Here is an 18,656-nt window from a genome sequence, read left to right on the forward strand (position 1 = left end):
TATCAGTAGGCTATGTTTTTATTTATTTGTAAATTAAAGACTTCAACTTAGTATTTATGAATATTTTCGTATTTTGTTTATTCCACAACGATGTCACAATCTTCACGTGTTTACCTCCGCACTTCTCCGACTTATGCATATTATTATATAGTTATGCATATTAATGTAGATCTAAAATATATAATGAATGACCAAGAATAATGTAAATATAATGGAATATCGACTCTTTAAATACAGACCTTAAATCTATTATCGGTTTGTGGTTACTATATAAATATAATAATATGATTATAACATTGAAATTATTTCCTTATCTATGGCATTTCACATAGTGTTTAATAGTCATGTTTTAAGCTGCGTTCAACTCGGTGAGTAGCACAACACAAATATTAGCCTAAATATCGTATATTAATTAAAATATTTACTAAGTACTTCAACTATACAAACAATTGTTTATGCAAAAACTTGAACTGGTTATTGAAATTTGTTGTGATGATAATGGCGGCCCACACTATATGATCTTAGAATGCTACAACTGAAAATATCCATTAAATAATGCGACGACTCAAGGGAAGGAGGGCTTTAGTGCGCCACCAACGACGAACATCGTGACCCAGATTGCGGTCAGATTTTTGCATTAAGATGTGACGCATGCAAATAGGGAAATAACTACTTAGTACTGCGAGAGATATCGTGGTTTCACACGTCTCAAAAATGCCGAATGTCAACAAATGTACGACACGTGTGGTTTAATTCTCACGATAATATTTGTCATATTTGAAGTCGATCTGTTGATAAGAATGTCAAACCTCACGGTGATTTCGGAAATTCATATTTAAAGATACCTATTGACGTCAGTATATATTCGTCTACGAATGTAATTTTCTTCACACCATTAACAAATGTAATTACATGATCATAATGCACTAGAATATGATAAATATCTTGTCTGATTATAAATATTAATCAAATCAAAAACGTTAAAGCAGGATTCTAGATATCAGCACATAAACTGTGATTCGAATGGCTTTACTGTTTTCTCGTGTACAAGGATGCGCCAAATACACAACTAACTGACTGTTACACACACATGACGTCACAGTAACACGAAATAAACTTGATATTTGGTATGTCCCTCGGTACATCCACTTCAAATACGACACCACTGCGACAATAACAGTTCACTATCGGGATAATCGTGTACACATTGATAAACGAAACCGAGTCTAATTTGTTCAGATGGTTCCTATACAATTACATGTAACTGACATTCCCATGAATGATACAGTATTTACTCACACGTGCATATATATAACGTGTACTTGCTGTTCAAGTGTTAGGTAGGTCTTGTATAGATCCATAATGTGTAACTGTACGTGGTTTATGGTTGCTTTAGTCTTGCTGCAGGCAGTCACAACACTACTAGCGGTAGCCCCCGAAGAATGTCCGACGAACGTACCCGAGAATGAAAGACGGGACTGCCACTCTGATCCGGGATCCACGGAAGAAAGTTGTTGGGAACGGTGAGATTAATTCAAATCACACTCAAATTATGTTGGCATTTTATGAGGGGCTGACGCAAGAATTAAAGTTAATTTGCAGAAAACTAAATTTTTCAGTCCGGCAGAATCTATTGTGTTTGGACACCGAGAACGTATGAACATGTGAAAGTTTTCATTGATCACATTCGATAACTCCATAAACAATTTTGGAGATATTCTGAATTCGGCGCCGATTCGCTTAAACACATGACCGATCTTACTTATTCTATGATGGTATTATTTCAGGGACTGTACTTGGTGCGAGAGCAATGATGTAAATGTACCCTGGTGTTTCTACAATACGGACCCTGCCCCATATGGTGATTGTCCAACCTACCAACACCCCAAAGACCGTGTCGATTGTCATCCAGACTCAGGATCTACGCAACCTTCGTGTGAAAGCAGAGGATGTCTCTGGTGTGAAACAGCTTACGAAGGCGCACCTTGGTGCTTTTACTCAGAAGGAGGTACGTGAGGCATTAATTTGGTCGTACGTGTTAAGAACTCAACATAATTAATGCAACTGAAGTTGAACGATTGATTAAATGAGAATGGCGATGACACCCAGTGTATACCAGTGTATACCAGTGTATACTAGTGTATACCAGTGTATACTAGTGTATACCAGTGTATACTAGTGTATACCAGTGTATACTAGTGTACACCAGTGTATACCAGTGTATCCTAGTGTATACCAGTGTATACCAGTGTATAATAGTGTATACCAGTGTATACCAGTGTATACCAGTGTATACTAGTGTATACTAGTGTATACCAGTGTATACTAGTGTATACCAGTGTATACATACAGTATACAGTGTGCATATAATGCAAAATATGCTTAATTTAAACGTCTGGATATCTATGTATAGTCCAAACTATATTTTAGCACTAGTGTATCAAACCATTCTCGTGTTGTATATGACAGTTGCCCCTGAGCCCATAATGGAAGGATATCGAGTTGACTGCCTCATGGATCAGGCGGGTGGTGAATCACTGTGTCGAGAGCGTGGTTGCTACTATGATTCGAGTAATCGTGACGGCGTTCCATGGTGCTACTTCCCACCCGATGACAGAGGTTACAGGATTGTCGGTGAGATAAATGTTATTTTTTTTAATCATTTATGACATTCTATAAAAAATATCAAATAAGTGTTATAGTGTAACTCCCATGAAAAGGCAAGTAGATCACAATTATATGTGGGCTAGTTCTTACCAGTTATTGGATTAAACAAAATCACCGTGGAGGGTGCACACACATATTTCAATTTAAATAGGAATGCCAACTACACTGGAACGACTTTTTCAGGAAGGTCTTGCGAGTTGGAGTTTGAAGTTGACACAATTAACTAAAATAAAAACTAAAATACTGGCACTTGCGAACATAATAAGAACATCCAAATAAACAAAAGTAAAGAGAGTACGCATATTTATTCCATGATAATCGTGATGTTACACAGTCATATTAATTGTCCAATAAAATGAAAACATCATATTGACATTCTTCTTCTTCTGTCGGGTATTTGCAACAAATATCGTGTCTAATCAAACAAAGAAATTTGCGAAATCTTTATGAATTAACTATCCACGTTAACATATAGCGGTTATAAAAACAAATGCTTTATTACAGGCGAAGTACAAGATATGTATTTTGGACACCGAATCGATCTACGCCGGGATCACGATTACACCCTGTTTGGAGGGGACGTAGATGAAATTCGTATAGACATAGAAATGCAGACCGACGAACGATTACACGTAAAAGTGAGCTACCATCTTGAAATGCTTATATGTTATGTATGCGTATTATTTGTTGAAAAGTATCACTCAGTCTGTGTTGAACAAAACAATTTACTTGAAATATTCTTAAAGGGTGGTGGTCGTCGCGCTGCGCATGTGCGACATTTGTGCTGATGAACATTGATTTTCCTATAATGCAATGCGCTCTTCTAATAAAATCACGAGTACAAGTTTTGACCTGGTCGCGACTTGCACTAATTACCGCCAATGACTCGTTTTTATCTTCCAATCACAATAAAAATCACCTCAAACTTGGCAACTTCCCAGTTTGTACTCGTTGGTCAAAGTCGCCATCTTATGGGAGCCATACCTCGCGCACGACCATCGCCCTTTAATAAATTGTGTTTTATTTATAGATCTACGATCCAAATAATATTAGGTTTGAGGTACCACATCAGATGCCTAGGAATAACAACAAAGCGTCCAATCCACTGTATCAAATCCAGTATTCTAACGATCCCATTTTTACGCTGAACGTCACCAGAACAGATAACGGCAGGATGATGTAAGCGCACTTATACTATATGAGTCTTATGACATATGTAAAACATACGACTATACACAATGCTATGTCGATTTCAAGGTTATAAAACGTTATTTGAAAGTCAATTCTTTTAATTTTATATAGTTGGGACACATCTATAGGCGGGTTGGTATATGAAGATCAATACTTGCAGTTAGCAACCAAACTTGGCTCTGAGGAAATCTATGGGTTTGGAGAACACGAACACCACAGTTTCCGACACGATATTGGTTTCAGAACTCATGGAATGTATTCGAGAGATCAACCCCCAGTTGTAAGTTTATAAGAGGTCATCATTGTTACCAATCTTTGATTTCGCTGATTGTATTTCATTATATGAAATGATTAGATTTATTGGTGATTACACTGTATGTCGTTCATGTCATCTGACATTGGCGTCATCTTTCCCATGTTAGCGGCGATCCCCCACGTAGCGGATGATAACGAGTTCGTGGGATGATTGTGTGTTCTGTGTATCTCATGCATCGACAGATCTAATCGGGTGATATTTAATGATGGGCGGTCTTTCATTTTCTATAATCAGTAGCTTATATGAAATATATATATATATATATATGAAAACATGAATCTATGTTCCAGCTGACGTGAAATGCTATTATCACGCACCCGAAATTTGATAGCATTTTGGTATGTACATATGCATATATTTTACTCAAATAATACGACGTTCTGAGGTGTTAATATACAACATTAATAGGAGAATGGTAACTTGTACGGCGTGTACCCCTATTATATGAGTATTGAAGAAGACTTCAATGCACATGGAGTATTATTATTAAACAGCAATGCACAGGGTACGTATTATTGCATGCATGTGTTTAATGTATCCATAGGTATCAAATCAACTCACTATATGACCGACACGTGTCATTATGTAAAACTTCCATCATTGTGTATCTCTTGTGTTGTTAGATGTAACCTTACAACCCGGTCCAGCAATTACATATCGTACAATAGGTGGCGTGCTAGATTATTGGATCTTCCTGGGACCCACTCCAGAGAATGTAGCGGAGCAATTGTCTGAGGTTTGGGAATGTAATTGTTTTGACAATACAGCACGTAATATAATGTATTCTATATGATTTGCTATCATTCCTGCATGCTTGATCAATTCAAAATATGGTCGTGGTGTTTACAACGGTTTGTATCGATTGTAGGCTGTTGGGCGTACATTTATGCCACCTTATTGGTCCATGGGATTCCAACTTTCTCGGTATGGATATAATCACATCGATGTTGTCAAGGAAACCGTCAACAGAGTTCTGGCTTACGATATACCACTGGTAAGTAAGTTGAGTTAACTGAAGGATTTGCTTTCAAAAGACGTTTAAATTTTAAACTTACTAATTATTTGAAGGATTTTGATATGAAATGAATATGGTGTTAAGATATAACCAGCCTGGAAAAGACTTGTGCATCTATGTGGGGTTTTGTGCATTCATTCATTGTGTAAAATTCACTTAGTTTAAAAACTTTCCAGTCCAATAAATATGGATTGACAATTTGTAATTGATGATGGAAATTAGATTTAAACATTTTTTGCTGTCATGGTTTTCTAAATTCAATTTTGAAAGACAATATTTAATAAACTTAATGATACACCAAACCCATAGATGCACAAGTACTCTGGTATGAATCTGCAAACAGGGAACTTCCACACTTAGCTGTATACTAATAGTATATTTATTGCAAAGCAAAAGGTCATTGGCCCAAAGAGCAAATACAGTTTCACTTAACCATGGTAACAATGAAATGTATTCAACGAACATATACAAGTGTTGTTTTGTGTGCAGGAAGACGTTTACAAATATTAAAGGTTGGTTCTAATCTGTTTTGCAGGATGTTCAGTTCGGTGACATCGACTACATGGATCGATATATGGACTTTACGTACGATAAAGTTAACTATGCAGGTTTACCAGAATACGTTAACGAGTTGAAAACCGAAGAGGGAATTCATTACATTATAATCTTAGTGAGTGACGTCATAGCTAATATTTAAATAATACTATCATCTAAACACGGGATACATTAATAACATAATTAGTAATTTTTGAGTAAATTCTAACTGTTGCCTTCACGTAATTCGTGTGGAATTATCAATATATATATGAGTGAAACTTTGAAATTGTGCCTCGCATATTTGCTGGTTTGTAACACACTCGATTAAAGTGATATCTGGAACTACCAAATATATTCAAATTAATTTTATTCCTAACAATCTTTTTATATATTGCATAAAACATCCAACATACTAGTGTTGAAAAGTTTGTGCACTTTGAGCTTGACAGCCACGGTGTCATAGGTCAACATGTTTGTCAGGGCCAATCAGATTAATTGCTATAGAGGTATCGACAATACCAAACTGAAACAACATGATATATGGAATAAATCTAAATGTATTTCATTTCATTTGTTGCAGGATCCATGCATTGCTAATTCCGAACCCGCTGGTACGTATCCACCTTACGATGAAGGTTCTCGTTTAGGGGTATGGGTTAATGACACTAATGGTATCCCAGTAGTCGGCAAGGTACAATTATATTATGTTTTATATTCTCACACTTGCGTAGTGTTCAACACCAGTATCTGCTGCATTATATTGCCTATTTTATGATGATGCTGTTTTATCAATTGCACGACTTAAAAAGGCAGTCTGTAAGCACAAACCTCCGACACAGTTGCAAAATACTTACTATTACAAATGACGTTCGGAATAAGTATATCCTTAAAAAAAACTGTTTCAATGGCAACTACATCTAGATCTTCTTGCCTTAATAATATAATCGATTGGATCTTGTCTAATTATTCTAATTGTTTCGTGGAAATTACTCCATATTTTTAAAGTTAGCTGGCAATGATAAACATTCCTAAAAATGAAAATGTCTCTATGGCAACTTAGGTCTCTCCCTACTAAATGTAATTGATTGCCCACAAACAAACAAACAGACGCCAGGCAAGGACAAATTAATGGCAAATAAGTTCATGGTATTAATGCTAATTGAAAATCGATCAATCAATATTTGCGTATTGTGTCTATATATGGGCATGTAATAGACATATGTATATAACAGGTATGGCCACCAGAGGGCGTCGTCTTTCCTGACTACACCAATCCGACTTGTAACGAGTGGTGGGTCAAACAGTGCCTAGACTTTAAAGAAGTAATAAACTATGACGGGCTCTGGATTGTAAGTATGATAACAACATTGGCGTCAGTAATGTGGTAGAAATGGATTTGATACCTACTATCCTGTCATTATATATTGACTGTACGCTTATAACGCTTTGATCATGTGAGACAAACTTTATCACCTCTCACAAAATAAACCTGCATAACACGTGATGAACGTATCTCTCTGTAGGATATGAACGAGCCTGCTAGTTTTGTAACTGGTTCACTGGATGGATGTGACTACAACAAGTGGAATAATCCACCCTACCATCCCAGTAAGCTTTATACTAAAGCGGGGAGTCGTCGCCTGCGCATGCGTCAGATGGCCATAGCGTGTCATTGTTTACAAACAAGCGTCTACCCATGAGCCTTTGCGTTTTTAGCATGTGTTGTTATCGTCGCTTGGGACTCAATTCCCGCGCGTGCGCAGGTGACGACCCGCCCGCTTTAACAGACAGTTATTATTTTTTTTATGTATGTTCGCAATACACATATAATATTTCAATTTCTGTAGTTGTGACTGATATACGTATCTCACCAAATAATTCGTAATAGGAGGGAATGCTGTTTGGTAGTGGCGCTGCGTCCCCTTTATTGTCGCATTGCATTGTGGGTTATGGTTTTATGAGTGAGGAACGAGGTTTTAGCACGGGCGGTCCATTTAAATCCGCCCTGTCTATACACCATATTATACATGCTTCATTAGTTAATCACTTATTTTATTATTTGTCATCTATTTAGACATATTTGGTAATGTATTAGCTGACAAGACACTGTGCCCAGATTTCGTGCACTTTGCAGGAAAACATTATGACATCCACAGTCTTTATGGTTTGTCTGAAGGTCCGCCATCTTTGGCGTAAGTATAAGTTGAACTTTGAACTGCGGCGATGCGCAGTCTTTGCCGGCCAGTATGACGACAACTCTCCTGTAAATTGTGCCATCTACTAGCGACAAAATACTTCTATGACACACGAATGTAATTCTCTGTATTTTGAAAAACAACATCTTGGCATGCTGTTATTTCCTGTTATTAACATCAGGTCACCAGAATAAACATTTGAATTAAACGAACTTATTCAAATTTGAGAGCTTTTCGTTGAAACATAGATCTTTGAAAGAGAGGTCTATGATTGAAATGAATTCACATGCGAATAAAAATTCAAATTACCATGCGATAATGTGAGGCTATAACGTCTTAACAGCCTCTAATTCGAAAATATAATTGTCCATAATGTTTCGTTTTCCAGAGCAGCACGTGCAGCAACTGGCAAGCGTAGTATCGTCATATCTCGTTCCACTTATCCTGGATCCAGTCAACACGTTGGTCATTGGTTAGGAGACAACTACAGTCAATGGAATAACATGCACTTTTCAATCATTGGTTAGAACGCACATTTAACGCATTTAACTAATTGTCATAACGACACAATTACTATCATTATGATTTAATAACTCAAATACATAATTACAAATCTGCTAATTCAAATTGCAAACTATTTTTATTCTTGCAGGAATGTTAGAAATGAATTTATTCGGCATGCCATATGTAAGTATATAATTATCGTGTTCTATCCGGTTCTTGTAAATATATTGACATAAATGTTTCCAAATCCTTTACGTATGTTGCAGTGGTATATGTGTACACAAAACGAACTGTTATATATTGCAAAGCTTTAAGTAGATAAAAGCTGCTTGGTCCGATAAATATGATATATAATAGAAAATATTCGATAATGATCGCCCTAAGTAACTAATCAAAATGGCTAAACGGTTCAGGCAATGGTCCTTCATCTGTAGCAACTTACTCCGTTTTCACGTGCTACTCATGAGGGGTTATTATTTTCAATCTTTACTTCGAACGATTACCAAAATTACTTACTATACCGTCATTTATTGAGACTGTAAAACTGTCTCGTAGCACTATGGTATGCTGCAATGTTTATTTCTATTACAGGTTGGCGCTGATATATGTGGATTTATCAACGACGCTCAATATGAAATGTGTCTTAGATGGCATCAGTTGGGGGCGTTCTATCCGTTCTCAAGAAATCATAATGGACTCGGTTACAGAGTAAGTATGAACGACACGAAGTCGCTCATAATATGAACATGCCGTTTGGTGGATTCAGCGATGGTAATAACCGATCTTTCATGTCAATGTATAGAGCCGTCGCATACGTGATAATAAAATAAATACGATATTTACTACAAGGGGGCCGCCATCTTGAATGACGCATAAAACTAAATAAGAGACAAGTTGTGAAACGCGTTTTTCAGATTCCTACAAATCAGGACAAAAATACCAATCTTTCACAAAAATACGGTCCGGTCCGGTCCACTAAGCCGGGGTATTTGAAACAGAAATTGTCATCTAAGCGTTAGGCCGTCGCTGATTGGCTGCTGAGCTGGAATGCAAATTTTTAGTTTTAAATACCCCAGGTAAGTGTTCTAGGTTCTTCGTGTAATTAGGTGTTCGTATGCAAGGGATTTTTCCACACAAAAACGACGAATTAGGCCGGATTTTGTTATCGGTTGGCTTAATATAACCCCAATGGATAGTATTTTTGTGAAAGATTGGTATTTTTGTCCTGATTTGTAGGAATCTGAAAAACGCGTTTCACAACTTGTCTCTTATTTAGTTTTATGCGTCATTCAAGATGGCGGCCCCCTTGTAGTAAATATCGTATTTAATTTATTATCACGTGTGCGCCAGCTGACTGTGTGTAAATCCAAGACCACTAAAATTTATTTTTCACGCGTTGTATACGTAACATGGGACCCATGCGGGACACGACGCAGTGTGACGACTTTGACGTCGAAATTAAAAGAGTAATCAGTGTATGTTTTATCATTATCTCATCATTATCTCAGGAACAAGATCCGGGTGCTTGGGATGACAGTTTTGGTTATAACGTTCGTGACATACTGTACGTTCGCTACACTCTGATTCCATATCTATATACATTGTTCCACCAAAGCCATACTAAGGGGTCCACTGTAGTAAGACCACTTATGCACGAGTACGTATACAATCATTACTCTTCGTAATAATGTTATATCTTCTCTGGGTACAGTGTAACTGAATAATCGTGTTAATATATATCTTCCGTTAATAATATCGTATAGAAAATTAGTTTATTTCGAAAACACTGACGAGAACTGCATTCCTGGTGTTTAATTTTAACGGATTTGATCATGGCTCGGGCGTCTTAAGTAATTAGTATGTTTGGAATGGGTGTCTTGAAACTATCGTGAAGGCATAGAACAGTCGGTATACTTCGGAGGGCGTCTTGAAACAGTCGCTATAGTTCGCGTATTTTGAGTAATTAGTATGGCCGGGAGGGTAACTTGGAAACATCGCGGAATCTTATAATAGTCGGTATAGTACGGATAGCGTCTTGAAACAGACGGTATGACTAGCGCGGCTTGGAAAATTGCCGGTCGGGGCTATTTGGTATAGACAGAAGGGGTGTCTTGGGACCATTGGTCTTCTTGGTATTAATTCTATGTAACCCTGAACGACGATGTATAATAATCGGTGGTGTTATAGTACAACGCACAGTTTACATGTATAATGTTAACGTTTTCATGAATTACGATTAAATCAAATATATAACCTTCTTTTAGGTTCATAACGGACAGAGAAACGCATACAACTGACAGACAATTCTTATGGGGAGCGTCATTGATGATTTCACCCGTACTCGACCAGGTAGGAGTTACATTAATGGCACACATCACCAGGATAATCACTGGTATTTACGAAATACATCGCCGGTGTTAATCAAATCATAGACCTTAGAGGTCTATGATCAAATTAACGCTTCATATAACCTCCTATAAATCACGCCCTCTATTGACGGGGCGCTTCTATGAAGGAAATGGATAACACGAAGGCAGTTCAAAACCTCGATATCGTTTTGATCTGTAGTCGTTCATCCATTGTTTTCAAAAATAATTTACTTATATCAGCTGACGAACGACGTCATAACCATACAGTGTTCCACGGCATTCACCCATATCCGTCATTTTGACGTCACAGATACATTCCATCACTAGAGGGCGCTGACGAGAAATTTAGGCTCATTTGTTGGTGCTTATTTTCATTGATTTTTGACGAGTTGAATGTAAAAATTATTTTTACTGAATCATACCTCCAGTGAAAATAAAGTACTGTACAGTAGGTAGTAAAATAGTTTATTATACAAAACTGATTGGTTTCAGGGAGCGACCAGCGTACGAGCTTACTTTCCCGATGACAGATGGTACGATTATTATACGGTGAGCTTATTATGTTATCTCAGAATAAATAGTGTATATCAAATCAATGTACATCGATCGGAAGATAACAAAACATATTGTCTATGTTGTAGGGTAACGAGGTGTCAGAACGTGGGTCTTACGTCACATTAAATGCACCATCGGATTATATACCTTTACATGTGCGTGGAGGTTACATCATGCCAACACAGGAGCCAGCAAGAAGCACCGTGTACTCGTAAGACTTGTTAACAATTAGCTTTGGGGCATTTGAACATTAGTGTGGTTATGTAAAACAGCAACACGTCTTTTGCACGTTTAGAAATATACTAAAACTTTAAAGAATTGTTGACGCACACTCGTTGATTACACTATAGAACACTATAAAACCGGAATAATATGTATACTCAACGTTACCTCGCTGGAAGGTGTCCATGGTATTTTTCATATCATTGTTCTATTTTAAGGCAAAATGAACACCTCGTTTAAAGATATTTTCTAAAATATGTTATAGTGACAGATTCCGAACATACATGTGAATCGAAAGTAGTCCCATGTAGAAGCACATTTATATGTATTAGTCCAATAGAGGTTATCTCGATGTACACAACAAATATAATACTGTTTAGCTTACAAGGTGCATGTCCAATGCAACTACCATTTTTTCATTTTATATCTTGTTATTGTTGCCTCATCATGTCCAAAACCGAACGATTACTGGGCAATTATTTTAAATCGATTTTATTTTATAGAAGTTAAGGTTAATTTGAAAAACTAAAGATAAATTAATATTGTTATTTGTACAATAATAATGTACATCAGAAACATGTCAACAATTAGTGTACCATATCCTCTATTATTTACTATAGTCGTGTTCTACCATTGGGTGTAATTGTTGCATTGGATGATAACGATAGCGCAGCAGGGAAGATATTCTGGGATGACGGCGATTCAATAGGTATGTAGAAATCCCGGAATTGTTATTTAGCTGAAATTCAAATATCTGATAAAATTATTGTATTCATATTATGTGTTGCTAAACGAATATGTAGGCTTTTGTTGGAGTACAAATGTTGTAATATTTACAAAAAAGTCTAGGACAGATGTTCTAATACGAGTTTGTGCACGGGTAGATGTAACGAGAGTTTGGACAGAGAGTTATCGAGAAAGATTGGTCATCGGGCAGGTATTGTGAGGGCCAAGTTATCCTGGCACCTCAATGTGAATAATGAAGTCGTACATTCTATAGAAAGTCCACACTACCCACACACTGGTACATGGACCAGTATCAGTTTACACTATAACAATTAACAACAACAATTTTATTAAATTTCAGATACTTACGAAAACGGCGAGTTCTTCACTGCGGACTTCAGTGCCTCCAGTGTAAGTTTTACTGAATCTTTGAGCGGGTGAAATTGTCAGTATGAAGTTAACGTTCAGAAAGCGTGGGGACATTATAAAAAACGCACGATCTATCAAATGTGTGTGTGTGCATTATTATAAATATAGTTTTTTTTCTGTAATTTTCTTCTGTCGATTCAAAATGTGGTGATCAGTACGTGGTACAGGTTACACGTTGTTTTGTTTAACACACATTTCATTTTTCTGTAGGGTGAACTGCAAGGTGTCATTACGCATGATGGTTACCGTGGAGTCGACTCTTTGGTATGGGGTACGGTACGAGTCTTAGGAGTAGCCACGTCAGTGACGTCAGTCAGTGTAAATGGCGCCGCCCATTACGATTACTCATACAACGAACAAACACAGGTAATGTTGGCATAGTTTTCGTGTTTCGATAATTAAGGTAGCGAGAAGGGAAATTTTCACTTTTTTCTTGATTTTTCAAAAATTGATAAAACGGTTACTTTAGACCTTGATACATCACCCCAGGTTTACAAAAGATCGAAATTGCGAAATAACGTTGCTCAAATTAGTGTTTTAAAACACTAGCAGAAAAGACTACAACTGGCGTTTCGTGGATATTTGCATAATGTTTATCTTTGAAAGGGTTTAAATGATAACAACTTATCTGTATACTCTGTAGTTGACGATTCTGATATAACGGGTGACAAGCTTCCAGTTGCAAACAATGCGTGTTTATCTAACGTCCATTGTCAGCATTATTGTCAGTCGAGACTTCGTCCGAGAAACATGGTTATACAGTACTCATTTCGCCCAACCTTCCGCTTTTACATCGACCGCTTATCGCATAATTTCCGACCACGCGGTCTTGTCCGAGCGGAAACCGACCGCATTTTAATCGCGTTTTTTTAATTTCGCTCGCTCGGCGCTCATTGAAAACATTGACCGCTCGTCCAAACACTGATCACTGGCACATGGGTGGTCGAAATGGTGGTTTTGATAGTAAAGTGTGAACATACAACTAGTATTAACTATTATTACATTCTGAACGACACTTCAAATCTAATAGTTGTATTACACTTGTATCGTGAAAGCAACTGAACTGGGACCTCTTGTTACGTGTTTTGGGTGCTTGTTCTAGATGTGATATTTTTTCTTTATTTTAATGAGACAGTTACGTGAAAAAAGCCTAGGTAACTCCTTTTGAGAGAGCAGAGAAACGAGGAAATGTTAGTGATTAATTCCAAAAATAACGATACCGAATCCACATCGGTCCACGTCTGGTAAAATTTGACATTCAATTTTTAAAATTAAGTCACGATCATTGAATGAGTTCGGTCTATACCGTATACGTACCGTAAAAGTGTTCCCACAACAAATATTTTCGACTAAAAACGGTCATATGCCCTGAAAAAATCGAACAGAGCTTGACATGTATGAATAATTTATTGGGCTTAAAAGAAAAACATGTCAAATTTAGATATAGCCATAACTATTTGGTGGCCAGTCGATGAACAATTCGAAACTCAGGATTCACGCGGAAGTCCTTCAGGGCTGAAAATCATCGACCCTACTCTGGTTTACTTTATTTCACAACTTGCTGATTCGCGTGAACTCTAATGTATCTTAGCCTAGTATTTTCTTTTGGAACTAAGGTCAAATTCCATCAGTTTGTCAAAATATATGTTTTTCAGCGAATAATTTTGAAGCCTGTCACAGCACAAAAAACTATGTGAATCGACGCAGGAGTATGGATTGTACGACGACCCTTCAATTAGCGTCAAATATGCTTTGTTACAACATCATTGATTGGCTGAGAGTCACCTTATCGGAGCACGACCTGGATCACAGAACCATATTTGTCCGTATTATCAACAAGACTTTGCAAGATAACCACACCCACATTTTCAATCTTTTTTAGCGCGGAAGTTGCCAACAAATGTAAAAAAAAATCGTGAATTTCATGGATTCGAATAAAATAAAGCAAGCGATTGATAAGGATGATTATTAATATTTCCCCCGATGCTCTTCGAATTTTTATTTTTTCAAGGTAAGAAATGGCTAGTTGAAGTTGCATCGTCTTCAATGCGGTTGTTTCACCGCGAACAACTCTAGCTCTGTTTTGGGCATGGTTTAGTTTTGCGATGTAAAATAAAATATATATTAAAATAATAATACTTGTTTAATTATTTGGGGTTTCAGCCCACAAATTACGGACATGACCCCCATGAATTACGGTCAATGTTTGTCTTCTCTCGGCTGATTGTCACGGTGTTGATCGACGCCCTTCCTAAACTCAGTATGGAGAAACCAACGGGGATCGACATTCCAAACAAACAATCGAAATTATCAACGAAAGACGAGATTTTTCTAGATATTTACAAACATACTGTCATGACAAACATATGTAAAATTAACAAATACACAAAGAGGTGTAATATTAGGTTTTATTTTAGGCTTAGAAATATTTTCTTTCACTCAGCCCATGCATGTAACTGCCATTTAGCTTTACGGTCCTTCAGCATCGGGGGAAAACAACAATAATTATACAAAACACATTGCGAAGACTCAACAATCAGGAAAGAAAGCCCAGACAACCATGTCGTACTTGTGTTGAAAAACATTTTGTATTTCACGTCAGAATATTCTTTAAAATAAAATATTCAGTCCAAGCCAAATCGAGGTCAAAGGGTCAGGTTGCGTGAATATAATTATAGATAGTTAAAACAAAAAGTATTTGAACTTTTGTCAGTTGTTCAACATCTATAAAAAAAAACAGAAAGACAATTATAAGACAATGTGAACCTCGGAAATTATTCTGTTAGTCCGAATTTAAAATGCGCGCGAGCGAGCAGGTGGGCGGTGATATTTCAGGGTTTGCGCGGTCGAAAATAAAGCGGAAATTGTCCGGTCGAATTCAAAAGCGAGAGAAAAAGGTGATTGGAAAGCGGAAGCGGGCGGGAGGTTGCGCGAAAGGAGTACTGTAACTTTGCACAACTTTCTTTTAGAATCGTTTTATTTTCCAAGTCAATATTCTATTTTACTAATACATTTTTTTTTTAACGCAATGGCGAAGAAAAGAAAGAAAGCGTTGACAGACGAGGCAAAGACAAATCTGCCACTCAGTGTCGCACTCTGACACAGCAATTTTTTTTTCAAACATCGGCCATTTTGTTTCACCATGAAAACCGTTTTTTATTAGATGTCTTATCAGAGACACTTGAAGGATTAGCTTGTTTGTAAACTGTCAGCGTGTACAGTGGGACAGTAATGTTTGTCAGAGGATTATCCTTCGTTGTTCATTTGCATAACAATGGAAAACCCGAATGTTCCTGGAGTACGGACTCAAATGCCAGCAGTTTTCTTCATTTTTCACGCTCGAGCTTGAAATTATTCATTATCCGACACTCTTTATGAGTTCTATGATATCAGTGGTTTATATGTTTGGCCATTTTTAGTGTATATTTATAATAATGCAGCAAATCTACAGTGTTTTATTAACCAAAACTGTTTTTCGCGAGTTGAAGTTTTGATCGAGTACGACTCATTGGGACCGCCGCCAAATCAAGTGCGTTCGGACTAGGACATTCAAACTCGCAGTTATCGTTCAAAAGATAATGATGGTGCGAAATATGTCTGGGTTTTTAAAGAAAATGCTTTGTCACAGAATAATAGTCTGTTAAAGGTGCCAAGTATGAAACAATTTAAGGACAAAAAAACAAACCTGCATAGAAATCGGAATAATAGCTCTTTTGATTATCGGAGACGCATTTCAATGGACTTGATTACGGACAATGCATGACGTAAATTTCACCAGGAAATTCCGCAGTGTGCTCTCGCAATCGCGGACTTCGCCATTTTTTGTCACGTGATAATTATGTAAACAATGACTGTCCAGTTTGTGCGAACTTGTACCTCTATACTTAGTCTTTTGAAATATATAAGCTAAATTACTGTTCTGAACGAGACAACAGACAGAGAATGTTTTATTTAAAAACGTCACAAAACCCTTCTCGCTACCTTAAAACGTCGACCTCAATTAAGGAAGTTTAAATTAAAATAGGATTGTTGCTATTACATTGTTGTCTCTGAAATAAACTGTATATTTCTGGAGGAATGTAGAGACAAAAAGGGCAGTTTGGTCGAGATTGGTCATAATGTAATTTATCAGACCTACTGATATTGTACTTTTTAAAACAAGATTTCAAACTATCGGATAATAACAATGTGTAATTGTTTAATATATTCATATTGTTTTGATTCACCACATTATTGTATTATTATCAATTTAACAATTCACGTTGTGTTTTAATTAAGAATCGTCACTGCGAATTGGTCGATGTTTAGATCAAATGTTATAGTACAAACCAATAATCATTCACTTATTTATATATTTTGTAGGAACTGGTAATCAACAATATGGACGCAAATATGAACGTGAACTTAAACGTGTCCTGGTCGTAAATAGTTACAACGAAATGAACAACAGTTAGTGTTGTAATAATAAATAATGTTACGTTTAATTATACATTTGCCTGAATAAACAGTAAATAAAATATTCTCTCCATTGTAAGGTAATTTTTTCAGTCTGCTTGCCTGCCCAAGTTTCAGCGCAGTTTCGATAGTGGCCCTCAGCGTTGACACTGAGCCAGAGAACCAGACGATAAATAGGATTTTCCTATGCGAGTTCACTAAATACATTAATAAAGGATGCGTAATAAAGAGAATAGTGGAATCACAAACATGAAATAAAACAGAGTCAATAAATGTAGAATTATACCTATGGATTATATTTCTCTAATTATCAGGAGAAATTCGTACCGGGACTTTTCATAACTTTCAGTCTTCATGATTTGCATCAATTCTAAATTGTTTTAAGATATAATACATGACACTATTGAAAAGATGCCATCCCTGTCATGTTAGTATGCAAATTGGATAATTAATATGCAAGATAATCTGTTGATCAGTAAAATGGAGCTGATCTATATGCATCATTTGAACAAAAACTGATCATATTACTAGTTCTTCATTTTATCGGAAACTGATTCATGAAATATCAAAAAATTCGTGCACACCGATGAATATGAATGGATTCACATTGTTCTCTCTGTATAATAAACACTTTAAAGACATAATTTACTCAAAAACAAGCAAGTACCAAACCATCACAGTGTGTGTGTATGTACATACATGGCATCAATCTAACGTACACTGCTGTACTCGCATGGGACATGAGCTCCTCTCCGAAATCCCAATCTATGTTTACATAAGAAAGCATATTATGTCATTCTTTGCCTGTCATTGCAATATTCCATGACTCACAAACTGAGTTGCTCACTTTTAAATATTATTTGGCAATCAAACTTGGGCGAGATTTTATGCTCAAATGATTTGATATTTTTGGATAAAAATGAAATGACAATAACGACAATGCCAGACAAAGTTCTTCATTCACTATGGAAAATGCAAAAACTATTAAATGTAACTCTGGTCGTTTTAACTTGTGAATGATCTACTTATCTGCATTCAGACTGTCACTCATCAACATTAATTAACACTGGTATTTCCACAAGGTATTACAACCTAGGATTTAAAAAAAAAACTGCCTCAGTTGCATGTACATCTATATACTGTAAAATACTTTATTTTAGCTGGACCTAATTGACAGGTTGAATGTAAAATATAGGGGGGGGGGGGGAGGTATAATTGCTGGATTTCAGTCTCACTGAATCATCCTTCAGCAAAAACAAAGTATTTCACAGTACCCCAAAATCAATTTCCTCAGCTTTTACACATAAAATTTGAATCAAGTTTTACCAAATTTTGTTTTTCAAGATCACTATAGCCATGTATGAATTACCTGCCAGTAAATTTGCATAAGTTGCATTACAGCAAATCTGTGCATTAGTGGTGTGAGCTGTCAACTAGTGAGCACCCCTGCAGCACAAGTCATGCTTCAACAATCA

The 18,656-nt window shown here is 36.6% G+C and overlaps 1 protein-coding gene across 1 annotated transcript; it reads left to right on the plus strand.

Annotated features, from left to right (window-relative positions):
* Positions 1-1,362: 1,362 nt before the first annotated feature.
* LOC100376536 (sucrase-isomaltase, intestinal-like) lies at positions 1,363-17,243 on the plus strand. The gene is made up of 25 exons (XM_078012914.1): positions 1,363-1,523; positions 1,788-2,008; positions 2,470-2,634; positions 3,172-3,305; positions 3,698-3,846; positions 3,970-4,138; positions 4,583-4,679; positions 4,798-4,910; positions 5,043-5,168; positions 5,725-5,859; positions 6,307-6,417; positions 6,959-7,075; positions 7,250-7,334; positions 7,801-7,918; positions 8,310-8,443; positions 8,574-8,608; positions 9,017-9,133; positions 9,934-10,082; positions 10,690-10,774; positions 11,287-11,343; positions 11,436-11,560; positions 12,192-12,280; positions 12,659-12,708; positions 12,937-13,092; positions 17,089-17,243. Exons 1-25 carry the CDS (start codon positions 1,363-1,365, stop codon positions 17,149-17,151), a joined length of 2,961 nt encoding a protein of 986 aa, XP_077869040.1. The 3' UTR covers positions 17,152-17,243.
* Positions 17,244-18,656: the final 1,413 nt, after the last annotated feature.

Source organism: Saccoglossus kowalevskii, chromosome 4 (genome assembly GCF_978046115.1).
Source record: "Saccoglossus kowalevskii chromosome 4, keSacKowa6.1, whole genome shotgun sequence".
Taxonomy (NCBI): Eukaryota; Metazoa; Hemichordata; class Enteropneusta; family Harrimaniidae; genus Saccoglossus; species Saccoglossus kowalevskii.